Below are 25,246 nucleotides of genomic sequence, written 5' to 3' on the forward strand. Positions count from 1 at the left end.
AACTAAGTTTAATATAAGCTAAGTCTCTTCCCTAACTCTATACATACAAATAGTATCATCTCTATTGCGTAATTTGATAATCTTCTTCATAAATAGAGGTCCTAGAGAAGAAGACTTAGTTGGTTAATATTGCACTAACAATTCACATTTTCTCCATGACTGAATCAGATATGTTTTCTATATTCTTTAATTGTTTATTGTGTTCTGTAAAATTATTGATAAGATATATGAATTTCCAACATCAACAACTAAAGAAGTTAATAATCAGATTGTGTATACAGATTTTCTAATAGAACACTTGTTTTTGAAGTATGTTGTATCAAAATTTTAAGCATTAGAGTTCTTGTTTTATCAGATGGTACACTCCAATAATAGAACCAACTCATGTGGTTTAGAATACTAAAACGGACCAATATTCTCATTCAGAGAGAGAACAAATGATTCACAATAACAGACACTTACACAATCTGTGCCTAAATCCTATTAAGAACCACCAAAAGAATCAAATAGTTCACTTCAAATAGTAGTTTTGAAGCATACTATAACAGCTCAATATAGAAATTCAATATCTCTTATACCACATTCACCTTGAAGATTAACTATCAACAATCCATCTTCAGCACTGTAGGTGAATTCTTCTTCCTTCTGATCCACCATACAACGCTTTGGTTTTGAGCTCGAATAGGCTCCAAATCGGCCGGTCCCTCTCCCTTTGATTATCATTGTGTAACCTGAGAGTTCCTCCCTGTAACTCAGTGATTCTACTGCCCCTCCTGAGTTGTACATGTCAAGCAAACCTAACGGAGCAAAGCGCAGATCATTACAAAAGACCTGCCACATTGTCATAGTTTTGGTTAAACATTGTAAAGTAGGAATTTAGAAAGGAAAAAAAGGATCAAGTGTAAAAATACTGACCCCAATTGGGGAGATTGTATAGATTTCACATTGAAGGGTGACCAGTGAAACTTCAAGGCTTCTCTTCTTTGGCAATATAGAAAGAGATCCTGCAATTTTAGACAGTTGATGTATTACTTAGCTAAAAACCAAACAAATCTATACACGTTATTTAAGAAATTAGAAATTAACCTGAATTGAAGGTATATATTGCACAATCTCCAGCCCATCTTTCACCAGCAATATCTTCAAGAAACTCAACATCAACGGGTTTCACATTCCCAGAAATGGATGTTTTTGTAGAGCTTAAGGAGTGAATATCTTCCGCCCTTTGTTTCAGTGGCCAACTACCAGCTCCTTGGCAGTTAAACACTCCCAGAACCCCAGACAGCTTATTCAAGTTCCATATTTTCAGCAGGCTGCAGAGAATTGGAGAAGTTATAATGAATTGAAAAAGAAAGATCATTAGCACTAGCACTGAACAAACACTAATGAAATATCTTAATACCTTTTTCCATCCATCACTGGATCTTCAAATAAACAGTCACGAGTAGGCCGACCGGCATATCTAGCTCTTAGCACCGATCCATCAGGTAACACCAGCTTTTTAAGGATTTTGAAATCTTGGTAACCTGGTTTGTCACTGAAATTACATGATATATCAGTAAGAAATGATATTCATAACAGTAATATTAGTAAAATAAGTAATTTTCTCTGGGAAAAGTCTGTGAAATGATTCATTAGCTGCTGTATCTCACCTTACATATACTGCACATCCACCCAATGCTCTTGCTGCACCATGGAATTCAGCAGTTTCATGTTTGCTCTGAAAAAATGAATGAAAAATACTCAGGTTAGATAGACTCATATTGAATGTTTCAGACAGTTTTGAAGTGACTACAAGTTGTTAAGTCAACTTTCAAATCTTAAATCTTAACTCTGAAGTACTGAGAATATAATGGAAATATAAGAGGCATCTTACATGAAACATGTCCCAATCAGGTACCACAATCTCTCCTAACAGAAGGCTATTAAAAGCTACAGAGGCAATATGTAGAGTCTGCAATGTAGGCTCTCTTGGCATGAAATCCTCTGATGCTCGAGCAACTACGCTCTTCTTAGAACTGACATTAAAACAAAAAGATCAATGACTTGCATTCCAACATGAAATCATTCTAAAATGAATGTTCAGGATTGAGATTGTGCAAACCTGAAGATAGAGTCTGAGTTGTGACTCATGCAACAAATCAGGTTGTTGTCCCTAAAATTTCTCGCAACAGATTCCTCCAGAGCTTCTTGATACTGTCTAGTAATGTTAACCCGACCGCCATTGCCAGAACCTAAGGTTTCTAACAGATTCTGGACATCAACTTTAACTCCATCCACACCACAGCTTGCAAGATATCTATGCAAATCATTATAAAAGTTGGAAATTTTTTCCGGGTCTATTAGACCTACTCCATATTTCTCCAAGCTGTCCATGGCAATATCTGTAAGATTTCCTTTGTTACCAGGTGACTGAATTGGGAAAGCAATCTTTGGATTGTATTTTTCCATTGTTTCAGATGAAGGGAGGACTCCTCCCCAGTAACCAGCTAACGCATGCCACATGTAAACAAACCTGTACAGACCAATTATCACCTTCATGGTTTGACATTACAGTTACAAAAGCTTATACTACAGAGAAAAATGAAATCTCATATTAAAAACCTTACTTTAGTCCATATTTCTCTTTGATGAGATTGATGAACTCATGAAGATCAGAGCAATTTTCTTTTAATGATGACCTTCTGAACTTATTATTTTCTTTGATGTTTACCAATCTGGTTGCAAACCTATGTGTCAACAGCAAAAGAGAATCAATCTATTGCCTGAAAAAGATAGAAATCATTATATCCTACTAATTTATGAACTTACTGTGTCCCTTCAATGAATGGCTCGCCTTCATTATGAAATTCATTTATAGTGTCTTGCCATCCATCATCTATGATCAGAAATTTCGGTGAACAACCTCCTTCCTTAAAACTGCAAAGATTAAAAATTAGAACTTGAAGGCATGTTATGAGTTTGGTCAATCTTCCTAAAAAATAAAAATGTCAAATGTATTTCTCATACACTCATATTGTACCTTTTAAGACCCTCTTGAATTCCTTCTGGATTGACTTTAGTGTAAAAGGCATCCCAAGTGCACCATCCAAACCAATCTAAATGTGAAGGGACCTATCCATGTCAAGACATAAATTTCAATATCCAAAATGATTAAGCATAATCTTACACAAAACTTAAATGTGTACAAGTCATTACTTTCTTATTCTCAATATGACTAAAAGTTCCTTTATGCTTTGCCAATATCCTACAACAATGAAAATATATAAAAAAAAACAACATTAGTAGTTCATCATGGTATTAACTAACCTCTATGTTTATTTTATTTTCAACTGAACTCAACTCACTTGATAGAATCTTTCATAAGCTCATAAGGGTTATCCCCTGAATTTACAAATAGTGATTCCATTGCTTGTGAAGTTTGGACTTTGTCATCCCCTAAATTGAATTCAACCAAAAAAAAAAAAACAATCTCAATCCAAATTGCTCCCATTTCAGATAAAAAAATTGTACTATTTAAAAGCCAAACTAACCACTTTCAACGCATAATCGCAGCTCGTTTTGGGGATTTCCTTCCAAACTTGAGCGGAACATGGCATCAAGAACAGGTAAGAAGAGAATGTAAAAGGTATTATTTTCAATGGATGTTGTTGGCTCAGAAGAGACCTCATCCTTCAAAGCTAACTCTTCTTTTGCTTCCAATAGAAGCATTTGAGTTTCCATGGGAATTTCTCTAGCTGATTTTCCAACACGTGGTATCATCCACCATATTTTGAATCTAAAGAGAGATAACATCTTAAATCCCCTGTAATGACCAAACATTAAGAAATGTTGATCAAATATCTTTAAATATATCTCATACCAATAACAAGTAGTAAAGCAGTGAAGAAAAGGAACTCACTCAAGAATCCCAAGACTGAAAACTAGACGAGAACTGGGGTATGCGGAAGTGGCACCAACGAAAGCTGAGCCATTGCTGAGAGGTGGTGAAACAACAACGTTTTGAGGGACTCCGGTCAAGACCGCCTTGTCTCTTACCATGAGGCAGCCAGCCTTGATGGTTGGTAAGGCGGTGATTGTCATGATTCTAGTCACCTACTCTGCTTAATCAGAAAAACCCAGTTAGTTGAGAAAGTTTATGAAAAATGCAATCTTTTACACCATTTGATACCAACTCGGACTATACATATGATTTGTTGTATCTAGAGTTTTGTTTTGTCTTTATATTAAGAGATAAAATTAAGAATTGACTTTATTTTGTATATTACTTTAGAGACAATTAATCGTCGAGTTTCAGTGGTAGGTTCCAGATTACTGCTTTTTTACAATGTTGATCCCAATCTAAGTTCAACGCCACGTCAGACACACGTGGGTTCTCTCATACCAACCACGGTCAACAGGCTCAAAATCGTGTTTCAAGCACGTGTATGTGTGCAAACGCGAAAACAAGCACGATGTGCTTTGTCTTGGACATGATTAAAGTTTTGGATAAGAAAAACGATGTCACTTTTAATGTAGTTCTGAAGATAATAATTAAGGAATTAACATTGATATGTTTTCAATTGTTATCTTATATGGTAATTGATTCATATCCCACCCAGCTCATGCTAAAGTTTAAGCGTGAATTAAGCAAGTATTTATTTTATTATTTATCCTGACGAATCACTATTCATAATACAAAATTATGCCCAACTCTCATTTCTAAAAGATTAATGAGAAGAATACACTTTACATATAAGTTATGTACAAAGTGTTGTTATATTAATTTTATTTGGGAAATTTAAGTTTTCTTGCTTAAAAAGCATCTTAGTGCAAAAATATACATCTTAATACAAAAATTTGAAAACTATGTCTCAAATTTAAAATTAGACAAAAATGTTTTTTATTTTCCTGAAAAAAGATCTTTATTGAAACTAAAAGCAAGCTATCACATTGAGTGTAGTTCCCCTAGACTAATAAGACCATTACACCCATGACTCAAGGTCCATTTAGCAATTCCATCAGATTGAACATTACATGGTCTTGGCATAAAACAGACTATAAAATTGATAAGTTTTCACAATTATAAGGGCTTCCAGGAGGAGAGTTTGAGATATTGTCCAATCAGGGAAAGGATGACCATTGGCTAAAAACTGGACCAGGGCCTTGCAATTGCTGACTATCTGAATTGCTTTCCATCCTCTATCTCTAGCTATACAGCAGACCTTAATAACCTCTGAAGCTTCAGCTTTTGTAACGCCCCATAATCCTAAGCCCGAGACCACACCAGCGTACTAGTCATTTTAAATTATTTTTAAGATCGAAAACCAAATAATAGACTAAATAATGTATAAAATTTTGTTAAAATATTCTTATTTAAAACATATGCAGTATTTAGATATTCGTAATTTAAAATAAAACATTGATTTAAATGTTAGTAAACTAACAAAACTATTTACGGTCTCAATTCACAATAAAACATCTTTAAAATTGTATTGTAAATCCTAAAATTGACATATTTTATAGAAATATTTTTTTATTTAAAAGATAATTTTTAATTTCTCTTTATTGTGATTTTTGGAATATCACTTTCCTATTATTGTTATTTTCGGAATATTAAGATTCTTTATTTAGCTTAATTTTATCACAATATGATTATAAATAGAAGTTGTATCTTAGTTATATAAAACAAATATTTTGTACTTACTCGAAATCATTTTTGCAATATTTGTCTTTAATTTTTCGTGCAGTTCAAGATAATAAATTTCAGGAAACTGAATCTTTGATGTAATTAATCATTATTTCTATCTTGAGAAATATGATCTGACACATGTAATAGCTGTCCTCACCAACGTCGTATCTGTCAGATCTGAATCTTCTAAAAAAGACAATTCTTCATCAATCAAGAATATCTTCAAATATTCTTGCTTTTATTAGGAGATTTTGAACACGAAATGGACTCTATAAATATGCTTCTAAGAGATTGAGAAAAAATGAACTCATTGGTGCATAATTTGTGAGTGTATTATAATAATTGTGAGAGTCCCTTATTTGTATTCAATATCATTGTATTCACGTGATCTTGTAGAAAAATGAGTGTTTAGTTTTTGTGGTGAGTTTATACCACGTTCATTAGTGAATATACATTGTAATTTGAACACAACTTTTATAGTCTTCGGGAGATGATTTTTACAAGCCTTGTGTCGGGAAGATGCAAGCACTCGTTGGTCATTGAAGGGAGTTCAAGTAGTTGAGCGTTTCAATCAGAATTAGATTAGTGAAGAGAATTACAACAAAGTTGCGGCAAATCTCAAGAGGGAGTCTTGTTTTTTTAAGTCAATATTTTGTACTTGTGATTCTTTATTAATTGGTTTTTAGTATCTGGGCATGGCCCCAAGGAGTAGGTTATCCGAAAGGGTTTCTGAACCTTGTAAAAATTTGTTGTGTTCTTTATTGTTTTTGCACTGTATTTTTATTGTGTTCAGTTTCTGTCGTAACAAGTTTGGATTCTGTCCCGACAGAACTGAAATATGTTTCAACATTTAATTACCATTCTACACCTTAATTAATTCACATAGTTTAATTAATTTGGTAATTACTAAAAACGAAATATCATGTATGAATAAAAATGCCAAGTAAAACTTTGGTGTTTACGTCCCTTTGATCGTAACAAGGTTGAACAGCTCTCAAAATATACATTTCTTTCTGGATTGGACTTCGCCCGTCGCCATGAAACAAATCAACATATGGCACCAAAAACACATAGTACCCATGAGCTAATGCCTAGTAAGAAAAGTTGTGTAGGACACATCCCTCCAATCCAAACTAACACAACATATAATAAAAAACATTATATCCATAGCAATACTAAACATACCAATCTATTCATAAGACAAGATATAACTATAACATAACATATTCACAATCAAAATAAATCATATAAAAAATATAACTAACATATCATATCATACCATACCGAAATCACTCCAGTCGTAGACCAATACTATTCTGGTCAGGTGTGCACAGGGCCGGCCCTGGGCATAGGTGGGCTAGGCCCGTGCCTAGGGCCCACCCCTACCCAGGGCCCAAAAATATCATGTAAACTCTTAAGTGTGTTCAAAGAAAAAAAAAAAAAATAAGGCCCGCCCAGCAGCCTTTCCCCTTTCCAGCTGGTGTTCAAGAAAAAAAAAATTTAAATAAGGCCCAGCAGCCTTTCCTTCCCAGCCGGCCCAATTAGTTTAAATAAATATAAATGTAGTGGTCCAACTGGACCAAAACATGTGAGGCAATTCAAAGAAAAAAAAAAGAAAGGAAAGTTGAAAAGTCTCTTTGGCTCTCTCTCTCTCGTCCTTCTCTCTCACAATCTCACTCTCAATTCACATCCTTTCAAAAAAAAAAAAAAAAAACTCAAACTCCCATTTCAATTTTTCCCACCTACCTTCCCTAACCCTAAGAGTTCTCTCTCCTCTCTATACTCTAGTCTCTCCAAAACCACCATTATAATTTACAATTTTACCAACTATCCTCTTCAATTCTCATCACTCATCAATCATCATATTAATATACAATATTCAAAGAAAAAAGCAATCTATTCTTCTTGTATTGTAATGGTAAGCTTTCAAAGTTAATCTTTTATTACTTTTTATTAATTTAATTGCTATGTTTATTTAAAATTAATAATTATTTACTTATCATACACATATTTTTTTTATCACTATTGATTCACATTCACACAAAAAAATAAGGTCACCATTGGCAAAAAAAAAAAAAAAAACCTTTTTATTGGTCCCATTTGATTTATAAAGTTATGTGACTTGTGTCTTGCAATTTTTTTTTTAATTTTTTTTTATAGTTTTGCTATATTATTGTACTCATATCATTAATTTTGTTTGCAATTTTTATAGGGTCCTATTAGAAATTACAAATACAAATCAGGAGCCCAAAAAAGAAAGGAGAAATTAAGGAAGGAACTCTTGCAAAAAAGTCAGGTTGGTTATCTTAATAAGTATTTTAATACAAATAATGTAGACAATTTTGTAGTGAATGAGAATGACATTGAGAATCAATTTGATATTGAAAGTAATGAGAATGAGAAAATTTCAAGTGATGTGAATGAAAATGAAGAAGTGAATGGAACATTTAATGAGAATGAGAAAACTTCAAGTGATGTCAATGAAAAGGAAGAACTAAATCAAACAGTGAATGAGAATGAGAAAACTTTAAGTGATGTATTCAACTTTCCTTTTGATATTGATGATCCAGGAAATTGGGATAGGATTGGTCATATTAATATGACAAACTTTATAGTTGAAAGAGGTCCAAAAAGAGTCATTAAGGAAGAGTTTACTAGGGATGCTTCTGGTAGGAATTTTTCTTCATGGCATTATATTAGAGAATTACCAAATGGAGAGAAACAAGATAGGAAGTGGTTGATATATTCAGTTTCTTTAGATAAAGTATTTTGTTTTTGTTGTAAATTGTTTGCAACAAAGAAGCATCTTGTGGGTTTTTTAGCTGAGGGAGGTTTTAATGACTGGCATAATATTTCTGAACGACTAAAAAGTCATGAACGAAGTACACAACACATTGAGTCAATTGCTAGTTGGGTGGAATTAGAAAAACGACTGAAAATGAAGTTAACAATTGATGCAAGTTTAGAAGAACAAGTTAATCAAGAGAAAAAACATTAGAAACAAGTGTTAGAGAGAATTCTTGCTATTGTGAAAAGACTTGGGAAAAATAATTTGGCATTTCGAGGAGATTGTGAAAAACTATATGAGAAAAACAATGGGAATTTCTTACAAATTATAGAATTACTTGCTAAATTTGATTCAACTATGCAAGAACATGTTCGTCGCATTTTAAGAGGAGAGACTCATTATCATTATTTGAGTCACAAGATTCAAAATGAAATGATACAACTACTGGAAACTGAGGTGAAAAGCTCCATAATTAGTAGAATTAAAGAAGCAAAATATTTTTCAGTCATACTAGATTGTACTCCAGATGCAAGTGATGATGAACAGATGTCTCTTGTTTTAAGATGTGTGAATATTTTAGAAAGTCCAATATTTGTTGATGAGTATTTTCTAGAATTCATAAAAGTTCATGACACATCAGGGCTTGGTTTGCTTAATGAACTTTTAGATGCGTTGAATATTCTTGGACTTGATGCTGATAATATAAGAGGACAAGGATATGACAATGGATCTAATATGAGAGGAAAGAATAAAGGTGTACAAACTAGGCTACTTGAAATGAATCCTAGAGCATTTTACACTCCTTGTGCTTGTCATTCTCTAAATCTTTTACTTTCTGATATGGCTCATTGTTGTCCCAAGGCTGTGTCTTTTTTTGGTGTGGTACAACGAATATACTCATTATTTTCAGCTTCTACAAAAAGATGGAAAGTATTTAGAGATCATGTGCCTGGTCTCACTGTTAAGCCATTATTAGAAACACGTTGGGAAAGTCGTGTTGACAGTGTTAAATCAATAAGATTCCAAGCTCCACAAATAAAAGAAGCTTTAAATTACTTGGCAGAAAGCAATGAAGATGCCAAAACAAAAAGTGATGCTGAAACTTTAGCAACATATAATATTCAGAATTTTGAGTTCTTGGTGAGCATGGTTATTTGGTATGATTTGTTGTTTGCTGTTAATACTGCTAGCAAGATCCTGCAAAGTGAAGATATGCAAATTGATGTTGCTATCAAAGAGTTAAAGATTCTACTTTCATTTCTTCAAAAATATAGAGAAACTGGTTTTGAGGAGGCTTTGACTAAAGCTACTGAGATTGCAAGTATGATGGAAGTTGAACCTGTATTTATGGAGAAACGAAAAGTTTACAGGAAAAAGTAGTTTGATGAAAGTGTCAATGAGGAGGTGACACAATTAGCAGCAGAGTCATTTAAAATTGATTATTTTCTTTACATAATTGATCAAGCTATTTCATCATTTAAAACCAGGTATGCATACTTTCATGGTGTTTTATTTAAAATTTTCTTTCACTATTCCTACAATAATAACTAATAAAAATAATTATTGTTCAAATAGGTTCGAACAATTTCAGAATTTCGAGGAGAATTTCGGACTATTGTTTGATTTTGAGAAATTAAAGTCTGCAGATGATGACTCTTTGAAGAATTTTTGTATCAATCTTACAAACTTAATGAAGCATGGTGAGATTTCAGATCTTGACAATGATGACCTATACCAAGAGTTATATATGTTGCGTCAAAGTTTACCAAAAGAAACCAAAAGAGCTATCGATGTGTTGAGCTATATAAAAGAAGTGGATGGAAGTTATCCAAATGCTTCGATTGCTTATAGGATTTTTCTAACTATTCCTGTCACTGTTGCCCATGCAGAAAGGAGTTTTTCCAAATTGACCTTGATCAAATCTTATCTCCATTCAACCATGTCTCAAGAAAGATTAAGTGGTTTAGCTATGTTATCCATTGAAAAGGATATAGTTGCAAAACTTGATTATGCAAATTTAATTAATACTTTTGCATCTAAAAATGCAAGACATATAATATTTAAGTAATATATTGAAATTTATAAGTTTATGTAATGAATTATTGGTTTGGAATGTATTTATATTACTAAATATTAGTTTAATTTTATTTAAAATTACATAAAAAAATTTCATATACAAAAGGGCCCATTTTTTTCAAATTTATTAAAACCGTCTTAGGCCCACTTTTTTTCAGGGCCGACCCTGTGTTCAACCGAGCACGAAAACGTAAGCATGCATTTCAACATATCATAAGCATGCAATTTATCTTAACGTAAATATGCAAATTACCATACCATAACCATGTCACACAAAACATACAACAAACACATACTTATCACAAATACACATATCATGCATAGCTTAAAACATAATCATACTTATGACATTAAATAAAATTATTCTTAAGTACATCAAACGTACACTCTGCGTACATGTGTCCACTCTTCTTACCTCGATATCCAGTAGCAACCACGATCACGTTCCTTCAAGTAACCTTACCGAGTTTAATGTCCTCCTAATCCAGGACTATTACACTGTGTACTTTAAACAATGTCAAACTTTCTAATAAAGTCCCTTGGTTATAAATGTGTAACTAAGGTTAATGACAAGGGTTAGAGAAATTTTTTGGTCAAAAGGAAACGTCGTCTTCTCATTAAAATATTTACGTTCATACATGGGATCTCAAAATAACATTTCAAAGGTTAATATAGTTCAAAAGTTACAAGCCAAGCCGACCTAGGCGGAAAAATAAGGGGTATAACCCTAGTTCCTCCAAGATAACCCCGGTCATGGTGGTCGAGCAGCCTCATTTGTACACACCGCCACCAAAGCTCTCCAACTCATGGCTAGTCCAGCTTCCCTTTCCCCTTACATGCAGCACATAGCACTCGTAGCCGAGGCTCAGCAAAAAAACTTAAACATGTGCATAAACAGTAAACATAGATTCCAAATGCATATCTAGCATGCCCAGTAGTAATAACCTACTCATGCATGCATACAATTACAGTTAAATGATCATAGGATCATTCTGGGGCCCGCTGCCCTGAATAGATGACCATAGAGTCATCCCGGGGCCCTAAGCCCTAGCTAAGTGACCATAGAGTCACTCGGGGCCCTTTGCCATTAGCTTTGAGTAACTAGCCATAGAGCTAGCCAAGCACTTTGTTCTTTCCAAACGACCATAGGGTTGGCCAATGTAATAGTATGTCCCTAATTAGGCCTAAGCCTCTCAACCAGCGCACAACACTATTGTCTCCCTTGACTAATAAGTCAATGCCTTAACCAATATATTCAGACAACCATATAAACAGATAACCAAATATAGATAAACATACTTTAGATAATACAAGTATGAATACATAGTAATCATATATCTCAACCAATTAAATGCAAACACATTAATAACCATGTTCCTTAATAGGGTCGAGCCCTAATTACGCATATAATGCAGCCAATCATATATTATTGAATAATTATCCATATACGGAGCATTCAAGCATGCTTAATCAACGAGCACAATCATAATCTTAATCATGTTCATTATCAGGGGCCCGAGCCCTATTCATAATTATATTTAACAACTGTGCCAAGCCCTAATCACATATATCACATATTGGGTGTAGTTTTCTTACCTCAGGTTCGAGTGCAACGTATAATAAGAACGACCCTCGAGCATGATCCCGGTTTCGAACACCTAGCGGTAACCTAGTCACAACCATAATATAGACTCCCATCAATAACGAGTGAATAAAGGCTTCCAGATCGAGTCCTAGCCTCTAAGACGTCGAATTCTACTAAACCGGGTAGTAGAATCAATCTCGAGCCCTTATGTTTGAGTTCTCGCACTCAAGACCTTCCCGAGGCTCAAAAGCCCTTCAAGCATCGCGACCCAAGACAAAAGAGTCACGACCCGCCCTAAGTCAGAGAATCCAAGGGCTCTCCTCTGGACACACGGACCGCAGCGTGCCCCTACAAGCGTCGCGACTAAAAATGGAATTCAACACCTCCTTCTCCCATCGTTCATAAGCGCCACAACAAGGCCGCGACTCAACATGAAAATCCAGTTTTTCCCCAAGTTTGTTCAACCCAAAACTCACCAAAAACCCAACCTAACATAGCCAAATCCTAAAAACAAAGTTCCCAATCAACTCAACACTTCAACACCAACAAAACCCAAGCTTAAACTTGGCCAAAACCTCACCAAATCTCCAAATTCAAATTTGAGTTTTCAAAACTCTAAAACTAAGCTAAAATCAGAGAAAACATAGAGAATTGAGGCTAGAAATCGATACCTCTACTGCCCAGAACAACGCTAAGCCTTTCCCCAAGCAATCCTGAGCCTAAGCTAGCTTCAATTCCCCTTGGATCGCAAGAAATTTCAATATTTGAGAAGGAGAGGGAGATGGAGTATACACGAGAGAGTTTGTTGAGCATTTTTTTTTCCTGTTTTGTGTGGTTTACTTAGGGTTCATGTAACCTTATGCAAATCCTAAGGCTCGAGGTACCCAAAAATGCCCACGATGGTAAAATTGTCAAAATTCCTGAAATTCCCTCGTAATCTCACTAACTTCGAACATATCCTCAAATATTTATTCTCATTACTTGATATCTTGGTAATCCACTAAATACCCCTTGACTCATCCTGAGTTGAGTATTTTGTCCCGTTGTAACTTTCCCGCTAACTTGCTCCCTAGGATCGCCTCGTGCCGAGTAACCCAAATATGTCCACATAATATAATGTGGTCTCACTCATATATGCACATATATTCCAAATACAACCGTAGCATGCAAAATTATGAAAATTTCCCTTCTAATAAGAAACGGGCCCACATGCATATTTAATACACCTAAACATGCATTTCTAGTCATATTATAATATAACTCACGTAATCATATAATGATACATATATATATATCACATAAACACATATTTCATAATTGAATAACATATATCAAATTGTACGTCCTGAAATTCAGCATGAGCCTTTTAGACAGCTTGGGTATAGTGGGCTAGCCAAGGACTGTAATGGATGATCCACAAGTTCATATTTCCTCTGTAAGGGCAGTGCGATTCCTCTGGTAAATAGCACGAGCTGATGAATACAAAACAATAGGCACGAGCTAGAAACACTTATGAAGCATGGCATCTGAAACACGAGCTGACGCTGCACTTAGCTCGAGGGACGCTAAAAATCTGCCATTTCCTTGAATCTTTATAAACCTGGATATGTTATATAAACGTGTGTGATCAGACATCACATGTCCATTTATCCCTGAATTCCCAGACACGTAATATAATCGTGCATGATCAGACATCACATATCCGATTATGCCAGATGACCCATGATCAGTTTTACCTAATGATTAGACCATACGCTAATATACATTGTAATATTCATCATTAGTGCGAGATAGGTCACATGAGGGATTTGTCTTCACGTGATGACCCCAACGCCTACCCAGGGATTGTTTTTGTAACGACCCAAAATCGCTAATAAGGCTTAAGGGCATTGATTAGTGTGCCAGGAGGGCATTAATGGAATGATTGTGATTTATATGAGTAATTACATGTTTAGTAATGTTTATATGATAATTGATGATATATATGTGATAAGTGTGAGAACCACATTCTTATGTGGTAGGTTTGTAGGGCACGACTCAGGACGATCTTAGGGTCAGATAGCGGGGGAAAAGTCACAACGGGGCTTAAGATGTGACTTTGGACAAGTCAGGGGTATTTTAGGTATCGGGTATTGAATTGGACTATCGGGTTATGAAAATAAATATATGGAGATATATTTGAGGTTAGGATGTCTAGGCGGGAATATTGGGGGATTTTACCATTTTGGCCTCGGGGACGGTTCCGCCACCCCGAGCCTTGGGATTGATTTAGCAATGAGATAGACTTAAGGAAACTTTTATAAGAAAATACAAACTGACTAAAATTTTACCTTAGTTCTCTCTCACTCTCAAGGAAAACAAAGGGAAGGAAAACACAGAAAACTTAAGGGGAATCAAGCTGGAATTTCTGAGCATTGAGGTGGGGATTTGGAGGCTTAGCTCAAGGATTAATCAAGAACTAAAGCAGGGTTAAGGTAAGCTTTTAATTTTCTTCTCTGTGGTTAGAATTCTGGGTTTTGGTTAAGTGTTGAAGCAAACATGGTTTTGATGTTTTAAGGCAGAATTAAGGAGGAAACTTGGAGACTTAGCTTGGCTTTGGCTTGGTGAAGTGATTAAACAGAAGAGATAAGTTTCAACTCATGGTTTATAGGTTTTAAATTGGATTTGAATGGCTGGTTTGAGTGTTTATAGCTCTTGAGTTTCAGAAATTGAAAAAAGAAGATTAGTGTGTGTTAGGCTGTGTTTTCTGTGGAATTATGTTGTTTAAGTCATGCTAAAGGAGTTGGGATTAATTGGTTGTGAGTTGGGGAGCTCTGGGATGGTTTAAGGTGAGGTTTCAAGCTTAGAAATGATGGGTTTTCTGGGCACGAAGGGGAGGGCCGTGGCTTTGTTCTAGAGCGTTGCGACCCTAGGATGAAAAAGGGCCAAGGAGGCTCGGCCATGGGAGGGCGTCGCGTGTCTTGTTCAGGATAGGCCTGGTTCTATTTTGAGGCTAGGGCCGCGGCTAAGCTTTGAGGGCCGCAGCCCTTGGTTGCACACATGAGTGTTTGAGGGTTTTAGGCACGGGAAGGTGGTCTAGTGTGCTCGGGATTGGTTTCACCACCGTGCTTGGTGGAATTCGGATTCCCGGGAGTTAGTTTTATAACCGGAAACCTATACTTGAGTATTAATGAAACCCTATACTTTGATTGTGACTAGGTGATAAAGGCTTAGGCTCGGGAACGGATTGTGCTTGAGGGGCGTTGCTCGTAATTCAGTAACTGTACAGACTAAAGGTAAGAAAACTGCACGTGGTTGAATATATGTGATGGGACTAAGGGCTCCCTATTGTAAACGCTTGAAAATATGGTATTACGCCATGCAAGCCAATTAGTGAACCAACGACCTAAGGGTGCCAAGGGTTTCACTAGCGCACAGGGCACGACTCGGCCACTGGTAGCCGAGGACAGCTTATTAAGCACTGAGCTCGGTTTAAGCGTGCCGGAGTCAGTGGGTTAAATAGAGGGTGCGACCTAAGTCGCCGGCCCTGAATATTATGTGATATGAGTGTTATATGCGATAGATTGTATCTGGAATCTGATTCTATGTGTTGAATATCTATTGTGGATTATATGATGGGAATACATGCATAATGAGTTAATTGTCTGGTATCATTGATTGAGTTGTTTAAGATGTTTTCTTGTTGGGCCTTGGCTCACGAGTGCTACATGGTGCAGGTAAAGGCAAGGGCAAGTTAGTTCAGCCCTGATTGGAGAGCTCAGCAAGTAGAATGTACATAGCCAGGTGCTCGGCCGCCACGGTTGAGGTCTAGGCAAGGACGTAAAACTTGAAGACTGTCTGTTTTGCCTTAGTATGGCCAGTGAATACTCATGTACTTTTGGGAATCTGTAAACATATTCTAACTTTGTTTTCTTATGGGATCCCATGTTTACTACAGTTCAAATATATGAAATGAGTCTTTTGAGACCAAAACCTTTTTAACTCTAGCTCTTACACGTTTAGTGACACGTTTTTTAGAATAATGACTTGATAGCGAGTCTTGCACCTTTATAAGTACACAGTGTAATGGTCTTGGCTATCCAGGGTGTTACAGTTTTTCTATAAATACCAAGACCTTGGATAGGGGGATGGTTGTTCTTTGTAAGGAAAATACTCTTTAAAAATATAGAGAGATATACAGTAATAATAAAGACTCGTGGACTAGGGGGATTTTAACCTCCGAACCACGTAAAAAGGAATGAGTGTTCTTGATATTTCATTTCTAGTATTTTTAAGTATCATTTTCTTATTACGGTTTACCATTACGCACTAATCCACCCTAGATATTTACGTAATTCACCGTTGGCGAAAAACCGCGTCAACAAATTGGTGTTTTCATTGAAAGTTGCAAATTAGTGCTATTGTGAAAGATTCAGATCAAAGTTCATCATGGTGGTTACTTGCTCGAGGCATGGTAATGAGACAGATCGGCCTGGTGGGCAGGAGGCACACCATACTGCTGTTTTCGATGAACAAAACCCTGAAGTCCAGTAGCAGTCGGGAAAACAACTCATAGGCCACGGCGACATCGGGAGTTCAACGTCATTGTCGCTGAATCCGAACCCGGATTACTTGACTGCAGTAAAGTTGGAAAACATGCAGTTAAGGAGCCATTTAGCAAAAGCAACAAACAAATCGAGGAGGTTTTGGCTCGGCTACCCCCTCTTGCAACCGACGTTAATGTTGGAAAGAGGCAAGGTGGGACTCATAAGTCTCGCTGGGATAGTCGACCCAGGCCAAGTTGGTCAGTTAGAACCTCGACCCCGAGTTCTGCGCCCATGGCGCAAGATCACTAAGAAATCCTGTTTGATGGCTTTCCCAAGGATCATTGGAAAATCAGCCAGTCGGTTAGAACCTTGACCACGAGTTCAATAACACCGTCAAATGCACCTGGAAATGCCCACAGCAACCCACGAAGAAGGTCTAGGGAAAACTCGCGAAGACGACATGTTCCAGCCAACCTCCTTGTACCACGATCAGATCGCCAGACACAGGGAGTCAGAAATGGCAGAGCAGAGCGACCGCGGGTTAATTTGGTACGACCTGACGGGACAAGAATTGCCTCGCCAATTAGACATCCCCCGTCGCCCATAAGGCATCCAACACTACCTCGTTCTTCTTGAAACGTTCCTACCTATGGGGACAGCAGGAGGAATCCTCCTCCTGCTGCCCCTACTTATGCCCCACAAGCACGCAGAAATGTCCCAGGTCCTCATCCTCTACCACAAGCTCTAAGTTTCTCTAATGGAAGTTATTGGACGGAGGGCCATCAAAGTGGTAGGACCAGTGCAGATTTGATAAATCAGCTGAGTTCGGCTCAGAGCCCTCAAGTTGATCCACCGACTGATCTACGAGATCGCCTGAATTCACAAAGGAGAAATCCAGCTCGCGATGGAGTCAGTGGCACTCACCACGAGGGAAGTCCTTCCGAAGTACATGATAACAAGAATGTCCCACCAAACCAAGCTCAAGCTTGGAGGGATAATAACTCGCCAAACACGCACGACCAAATGGGAGCTGTTGAACAGCCCCAGGGAGCCAAGGACCAAACCCTCGAGAGGTTATCCCAGATGGAGGAGCTGATGAAAAGACTCCTATCAGAGAAGGAAAAAGATGAATATGACTTAGAAGATGAGCTCGAGCTTTTCGCTGCCAACATCGTAGCAACAACATAGCCGCTGGGTTTCAGGATGCCCCATCTATCAAAATTCGATGGAGATGGAGATCCGTCCGACCACTTGGGAATGTTCAATACCCTGATGATGGCCCACAATATCGGACCTGAGTTGAGGTGCCTGGTATTCTCTTCGACTCTGGTCGGGCCGGCTAGGCAATGGTTCAAGCAATACAAAAAGCATTCTATCAGCTCGTGGAAAAGCTTCTCCACTGATTTAAAGAGGGCATTCCAGGCCTCTCAAGAGGCTCGCATCAAGGTAGACTCCCTTGCAAATGTAAAGCATCAGCCCGGAGAGCCTTTGAAAGCATATTTGAGTAGGTTCGCCAATATTGTTGCGCGAGCTAGAGACGCGGACGAAATTTCTAGGCTCGTGGCGATGAGAACAGAAATTCTTATTGGGGGCGACCTATGGAAGGAAATCCAAAGAAATGGGGTCAACACTGTGGATGAGTTCTTGAACAGGGCTCAAAGGTGGATTAACTTGGAGGAGGCACGAGCTTCAGTCACAGGAACCAGCCAAGTCCCTGTCCAGCCCGTTGGAGCAGTAAGGATTGCTGCAGCTACGGCTCAAACCGTTACCCAGAATAACCAAGGGGGGGGGGGGGGGGGGTAGCAAGAGGTAGGGAAATGGTGAGGGCGGCTAGAACGGTTCAAAGAAAAACAAGCCCGTGGAGAAGTTCAAGCTGATCTATGCGACTTATGCCGACCTCACGGATACTAGAGAGCGCATTTTCTTGACGAATTATGCCCGCCTTCCGTGGAAAAAGTCGAAGCCTTTGAAAAATCAAAGGGCGAAGAGATCCTTCAAAATTTTGTCGATTCCACAATGACATTGGTCACAACACCGATGATTGCAGGCACTAGACACTCATCAGGGCCGGACCTTTGGCTCAGTATGCCCGGAATTGAATAACTCCCAGTCAGCTCACTGGACAAAACATTCCATCAACTCCGGAGGCCCCGGCTAATCAGACCAGAGCTCAAGTGAATCAGGATACCCCTCCTCCGATAACAAGGGGAGAGACAACAACCATCTCCGGAGGCCCTCATCTGGCAGGCACGAGCAGAGGTGCCCATAAGAGGTATATCAATGAGCTGAGGTCTCAACGAAGTTGAGTTTGTCCCGGAGCAGCGTTTATCTAAGCAACAACGATTGGAGAAACAACCAATCAGTTTTACTGAAGAAGATGCTAGTCATGTCAAATTCCCGCATAACGATCCTCTAGTCATAACCGTCCAGCTCGCCAATCAGAGAGTCAGGAGGACACTAGTGGATAATGGAAGTTCTGCGAACCTACTATTCAAGTCCACACTGGAAAAAATGGGATTATCTGTGACTGAGCTGAAGGCAACCTCCATGATGTTTTACGGGTTTTCCAGTGAGGGCTCAGCCGATATCGAAACAATCGAGTTAGTGATAACCTTGGCTGAAGGACCACGAACTGTTTCCAAGCTTCTCAAGTTTGTGGTCGTCGATTATCCAACGCATACAATGCAATCTTGGGTCGACCTACGCTGATGGCATTCGAAGCCATAACATTTGTCAGCCACCTTGTGATCAAATTCCCTTCATCTACGGGAATATGTATTGTCTGAGGCGATCAGCTTGATTCCAGGGAATGTTACAACATTTCCATGAAGGGAAAATCACAGCCCGGGCAGAAAACGATGGCCATATAGAACGAAGGCGAGGAATCCCAGGAAGTAAGGACTGCTCCTGGAATGGAAGAACCTCAGTAAGCCAGTGACAGGGATATTGCCCCGAGTAATGATATCGATCCACGAGTAGGCGAAGATAGATCTGAGCTTCGAGCTATTGAAGAGCTCAAAGAAGTAAACATCGATCCCAGAGATGCTTCAAAAGTCGTTAAGCTTGGGAGAAATATTGGTGAGGAGAGGAAGGCAGAGCTGATAAAATTTTTACAAGAAAATCTAGATGTATTCGCCTGGTCTCATGAAGACATGGTAGGGATAAGTTCGAGTGTGATCATGCATACCCTGAACTTGGACAAGAGCGTGCATGCAAAGTCCTAGAAATAGAGGCGTTTGGGTACAATCCGAGCTGAGGCCCTGGAAAAAGAAGTAGCTCGGCTATTAAAATGCGGGTTTATTCGCTAAGCTAAATATCCGATATGGGTCACAAATCCTGTCCTGGTCCCAAAGACAAATGGAAAATGGCAGAACTGCATCGATTTCTCTGACCTAAACAAAGCTTTTCCCAACGATTGCTTCCCATTGCCAAGGATTGATCAGTTGGTGGATGCCACTGCGGGGCATGAGCTCATGCCCTTCATGGATGCATATTCTAGATATAACCAGATCGTGATGAACCCCACGGACCAGGAGCATACTAGCTTCATGACTCCAACAAATGTTTACTGTTATAAAGTTATGCCCTTCGGGCTAAAGAACGCTGGGGCTACCTACCAGTGGTTGGTCAACAGAATGTTCGCTGATCAGATCGGGAAAAACATGGAAGTGTATGTCGATGATATGCTGGTAAAATCTAAGACTGCTGATAACCATGTTCCCAATCTGAAGGAATGTTTTGAGATCTTAAGGAGATACAATATGAGGTTGAATCCCCAGAAGTGTACTTTCGGAGTGGCATCAGGAAAATTTATGGGATTCATAGTCAATACTAGAGGGATAGAGGCGAACCCCGACAAAATCAGGTCGTTACTAGAAATGCCTTCGCCTAGGTCGTGTAAAGATGTCCAGAGTCTCAGCCCTTAATCGGTTCATTTCCAAATCCACTGACAAGTGTTTGTCATTCTATAACTTGCTTTGGGGAAATAAAAAGTTTGAATGGACTGAGAAGTGTGAGCAGGCATTTCTCGATCTAAAAACACATTTGGTCGAGCCGCCAGTGTTGTCTAAACCAGCGGCGGGGGAGCCTCTTTTCCTTAATTTGGCTGTTACAGAAAATGCAGCCAGTGCCATGCTGGTCCGGGAAGAGGATCGAGTTAAAAAAACTGGTATATTATATAAGTAAAAGACTTCTCAGAGCTGAATCGTAGTATCCCTTAATGGAAATGATGGCGTTCTACCTTATTATGGCCTCCAAGAAGCTTAGGTCGTATTTCCAATCCCATTCAATCAATGTCATGACCGATCAACCTTTAAGGCAGGTATTGCAGAAACCTGAAGCATCGAGACGTCTTTTAAAATGGGCAATCGAACTTAGCTAGTTCGAAATACTGTACATACCACAGACTACGATCAAAAGCCAAGCCCTGACTGATTTCATGGCTGAATGCACTGGATTTCAGGAGGTGCTTTTGAGAGAACCGGTATAGGCATTGTGGAAAATATTCGTGGATGGTTCGTCTAACGAGAACGGGTCTGGAGCTGGGATCATATTAATCTCTCCGGAAGGCCATCGGTTCCACTCCGTGCTACGATTCGGGTTTGAGGCATCCAACAACGAAGCTGAATATGAAGCTTTATTGGCCTGGCTTAGAGTGGCGAAGGATTTGAAGGCCAGGGCCATCTAATGCTATAGCAATTCCCAGCTCATGGTAAACCAAGTGTCTGGGGAATACCAAGCGCGGGGGGCCAAGATGGTAGCTTACTTAGCCAAAGTGAAGAAGGAGCTATCAGAATTTGAATATGGATTAGTCGAGTAGATCCCTCACAAGCAGAATGCCAACGCTGATGCTTTGGCGAGACTCGGTACCTCCAAGGAAGCCGAGACTCTAAGCATAGTACCAGTAAAATTCTTGGAGAGCCCAAGTGTGGCTGAAGGCATGGTGGAGGTTGAGATGATCGACGTTAGGCCAACCTGGATGACTCCCATAATAGAGTATCTTACAACAGGGAAGTTGCCTGATGAACGAAAAGACGCGATGAGGATACTCTATCAAGCTCCAAGATATGTAATTGTGGATGGAGCGTTGTACTGGCGTGGCCATTCCTTACCTCTTCTATGATGTGTCCTGCCAGAGGAGGCAACACTTATTTTACAGGAGGTGCATGTAGGTTTCTGTGGGGATCACGCTGGGGGAAAAACTTGGCCTTAAAAATATTAAGGCAGGGATATTATTGGCCCACTTTATCAAGGGACTCCATCTCCTATGTCCAAAAGTGCGACAAATGCCAGCGGTTCGCCACAGTCGCCCGAGCTCCACCTGTCGAGCTAAAAATGATCTCATCCCCATGGCCGTTTGTGGTATGGGGAATTGATTTAATAGGAGCTTTACCCACGGGAAAATGAGGAGTTTTCTATGCAGTGGTAACCATTGATTATTTCACGAAAGGGGCAGAAGCTGAGCCCCTGGCAACAATCACCTCAAAAAGAGTCCTCAGCTTTGTAGTCAAGAGTATTGTGTGCCGATTCGGACTGCCCAAAAAGATTGTATCGGATAATGGAACTCAGTTCAATAGCGATCTCTTCACCGAGTTCTGTGAGAGGCATGGCATAATTAAGGGTTTCTCTTCGGTGGCCTACCCACAAGCCAATGGGCAGGTCGAGGTCGTGAATAAGACCCTCAAAGAAAGCCTTAAGAAGAGATTAGAAAAGGCCAAGGGAGTCTGGCCTAAGTAGCTTTTGCAAGTATTGTGGGCGTACCGGACCTCCCACCGAACTTCTACGGGGCACACCCCTTTCTCCCTGACTTTCGGAAATGAGGCCGTCCTTCCTGTCGAAACAAAGATAACCATGCATAGGATCCAAGTATTCAACCAGGAATGGAATGATGAGTTGCTAAGTGCATCTCTCGACCTAATTGATGAAAAATGAGAAGATTTGCAGCTACAACTCGCACATTACCAGCAAAAAATCACTCGTTATTTTAATTCAAAGGTTAGTTAGCGTATCTTTGGTTTAGGCGACCTGGTACTCCAAAGGGTCTTTTTGGCAAGCAGGGACCCCAAAGACAGTGCCTTGGGTCCGAGCTGGGAAGGACCTTATCAAATAGTGGAGGTCGTACATGAGGGAACCTTCAAATTAGCTCAACTTAGTGGGGAAACAGTCCCACAGACCTGAAATGCTATGCACCTAAAGAAGTATTATCAATGATGACACCACCCGTCTATGTAAGGCTTAGTTATAAAAGTTGTTTAATTTAAGAAATAAAAGAATCATGGTGTATTTCTTGTCTTTCATATAGTTTCATACATGTCTTAGTTCGTGTGATAGCGTTTGTCCAAAGAAACCAAGAAAGTTCACTTTCTGATTACTTGGGGGGCATATAACCCGAGAAGGATTAAAACTTGGAAGTTAGTAAAGTTGATTAAACAATGCTTTTTCTAAAAAAACACGAGGTGTCAATAAACCTAGCGTGAACTAAGTTTTAATTAAAAATCCTGGATATGACTAGGTCCAAAACTGGAGGTTAGTAAAATTGATTAACCAGTGTTTTTTCTAAAAAACACGATGTGTCGATAAACCTAACGCGAACTAGGTTTTAATTAAAAATCCTGGATATGACCAGGTCCAAAACTTGGAGGTTAGTAAAATTGATTAACCAGCGTTTTTTCTAAAAAACACGAGGTGTCAATAAACCTATCGCGAACTAAGTTTTAATTAAAAATACTGGATACAACCAGGTATGAAACTTAGAAGTTAGCAAAATTGAAGATCCAATGGCTTCCTCATAAGCTCATGATAACAATAAAAACCTAACAAGAACTAAGTTTGGAACATTCAAAATCCTGGATATAACTGGGTCCAAGGCCTGATACATAACAGGTAGGATATAAATCAACATTAATTTTGGTTATAACCCAAATTAAAATATATATCCTGATCTAAAAGTCGTTTCCTAAGATTTTTAATGTACAAATCATAAACATAAATTTTTTTTTAAGGAAAAGACACAAATAAAAAAGTAGATATTGAAATTATAAATAAATTGCATCGAGGAAAAATAACCTCGTACCGGGCCAACACGAAAAATGTTTACAAATACATATATATATATATAAGGTAAACAAAAGCAAAAGAAAATTAAGCCCCTCCAGGGCACTCTGAGGACGTCACCTCCTCGATCTCCTACTCGCCAGCAATGGAGGCTTCCCCAGTCTCGAACTGCTCTTGTAGAATCTGAGCCTTGAACTTCTCGAGGTAGGGATCCCACACTTCAGAGGCCAGGAAGGATAAGTTGCTATCATGGTTGAAGGTCCAGCAGTGGTACAACATGCTCTCCATGGAGGTGAGCAAGGCCGCCTTCTCCTCATTGGCAGCAGACTTGACCTCTAACTGCTTGGCTTTGGCCTCTGCGAGCTCAGCTTGGATAGCAGCCTGCTCGCCCTCTTGAGATGCTGCAAGAGCAGCCTTGGCATCTAGCTTGCATTGTTAAGCAGTTGTAAGGGCAGTCTAGGCGGCAGTCAAGGCCGTCTGAGCAGTCTGGAGCTCGGCCCGAAGCTTGTCATTCCTAGCCCAGGCCCAAGCTATGCTTCAGTGCTGAGCCAAGATCGCCTGCAAAAAGTAAAGAAGCAAGTTAGACACGCACTGGGATAAAATCAAAAGAGTATATTTAGCTAAGGAAAGTTGGCGTACTATAAGGTTCATCCCCAGCGCGGACTCCATAATGTTCTCTGGGCTCCTCTCCTCAATCACCCTCAGGTCCTTCAGATTGGCCTTGTAAAAATGCTCCACCATATGGTTAGCCATCTCGTAGAGAGTCCCCCGAAAGGTGTCTGGGAACTTCTCCAGGTCCTGGGCATTGACCGAAATACGTACGGAGGCGGTGGGGACGAGGGGCGCTGGGGTATCAGCTTGTGCTGTTTGATCCCGAGCAGAGGTGGATGGAAACTGGGGAGGGGGTGGACGTCACTACAACAAAATAGAGGTTTTATGACTTTAATTGGGAGACATTGGAAGTCTACAATGTCTCCCACTTAGTGAGACGTTGTTGCTAGGGTCATTGTAGGTATATATCCCACGTCTCCCATTGGGAGACGTGCCTCACTTCCCACGTCTCCCACTGGGAGAGGTGGAAAGTCAAACGTTGACTTTCCACCTCTCCCATTGGGAGACGTGGGAAGTGACTCACCTCTCCCAATGGGAGACGTGGGAAGTCCCTAGGAGACATCCCACGTCTCCCATTGGGAGACGTGCCTCACTTCCCACGTCTCCCACTGGGAGAGGTGGAAAGTCAACATTTGACTTTCCACCTCTCCCATTGGGAGACGTGGGAAGTCTCCCACCTCTCCCAATGGGAGACATTGAAAGTCTCCCACATTTAAAAAAAATAAATTAAATAAATTTATAATTAATATTATTTTAATTTGATTTAATAATTAATTAAATTGAAATAATATTAATTTAAATTGAAATAATATTAATTTAAATTGAAATTATTTTAATTTAAATTGAAATTATTTTAATCTAAATTGAAATTAATTTAATAATTAATTAAATTAAAATAATATTAATTTAAATTGAAATTATTTTAATCTAAATTT

The 25,246-nt window shown here is 38.9% G+C and overlaps 3 protein-coding genes across 3 annotated transcripts; 2 read left to right on the top strand and 1 right to left on the bottom strand.

The window, feature by feature from the left end:
- Positions 1 to 298: 298 nt before the first annotated feature.
- LOC133830183 (probable galactinol--sucrose galactosyltransferase 2) lies at positions 299 to 4,231 on the bottom strand. The gene is made up of 14 exons (XM_062260108.1): positions 3,902 to 4,231; positions 3,534 to 3,805; positions 3,348 to 3,438; positions 3,199 to 3,247; positions 3,023 to 3,114; positions 2,812 to 2,919; positions 2,610 to 2,729; positions 2,105 to 2,515; positions 1,877 to 2,018; positions 1,653 to 1,720; positions 1,403 to 1,537; positions 1,087 to 1,313; positions 916 to 1,004; positions 299 to 831 (listed from the first exon to the last, which is right to left on the bottom strand). Exons 1-14 carry the CDS (start codon positions 4,081 to 4,083, stop codon positions 550 to 552), a joined length of 2,268 nt encoding a protein of 755 aa, XP_062116092.1. The 5' UTR covers positions 4,084 to 4,231; the 3' UTR covers positions 299 to 549.
- Positions 4,232 to 4,454: 223 nt separating this feature from the next.
- On the top strand, positions 4,455 to 8,669 carry LOC133831983 (uncharacterized). Its single transcript, XM_062262382.1, has 2 exons — positions 4,455 to 4,577; positions 7,884 to 8,669. The coding sequence occupies exons 1-2, from the start codon at positions 4,455 to 4,457 to the stop codon at positions 8,667 to 8,669; spliced, it is 909 nt and encodes a 302-aa protein (XP_062118366.1).
- A 147-nt stretch (positions 8,670 to 8,816) lies between these two features.
- LOC133831984 (uncharacterized) lies at positions 8,817 to 10,527 on the top strand. The gene is made up of 2 exons (XM_062262383.1): positions 8,817 to 9,835; positions 10,035 to 10,527. The coding sequence occupies exons 1-2, from the start codon at positions 8,817 to 8,819 to the stop codon at positions 10,525 to 10,527; spliced, it is 1,512 nt and encodes a 503-aa protein (XP_062118367.1).
- The last annotated feature ends 14,719 nt before the right edge of the window (positions 10,528 to 25,246 follow it).

The sequence above is a fragment of the Humulus lupulus genome, chromosome 4 (assembly GCF_963169125.1).
Source record: "Humulus lupulus chromosome 4, drHumLupu1.1, whole genome shotgun sequence".
Classification (NCBI taxonomy): Eukaryota; Viridiplantae; Streptophyta; class Magnoliopsida; order Rosales; family Cannabaceae; genus Humulus; species Humulus lupulus.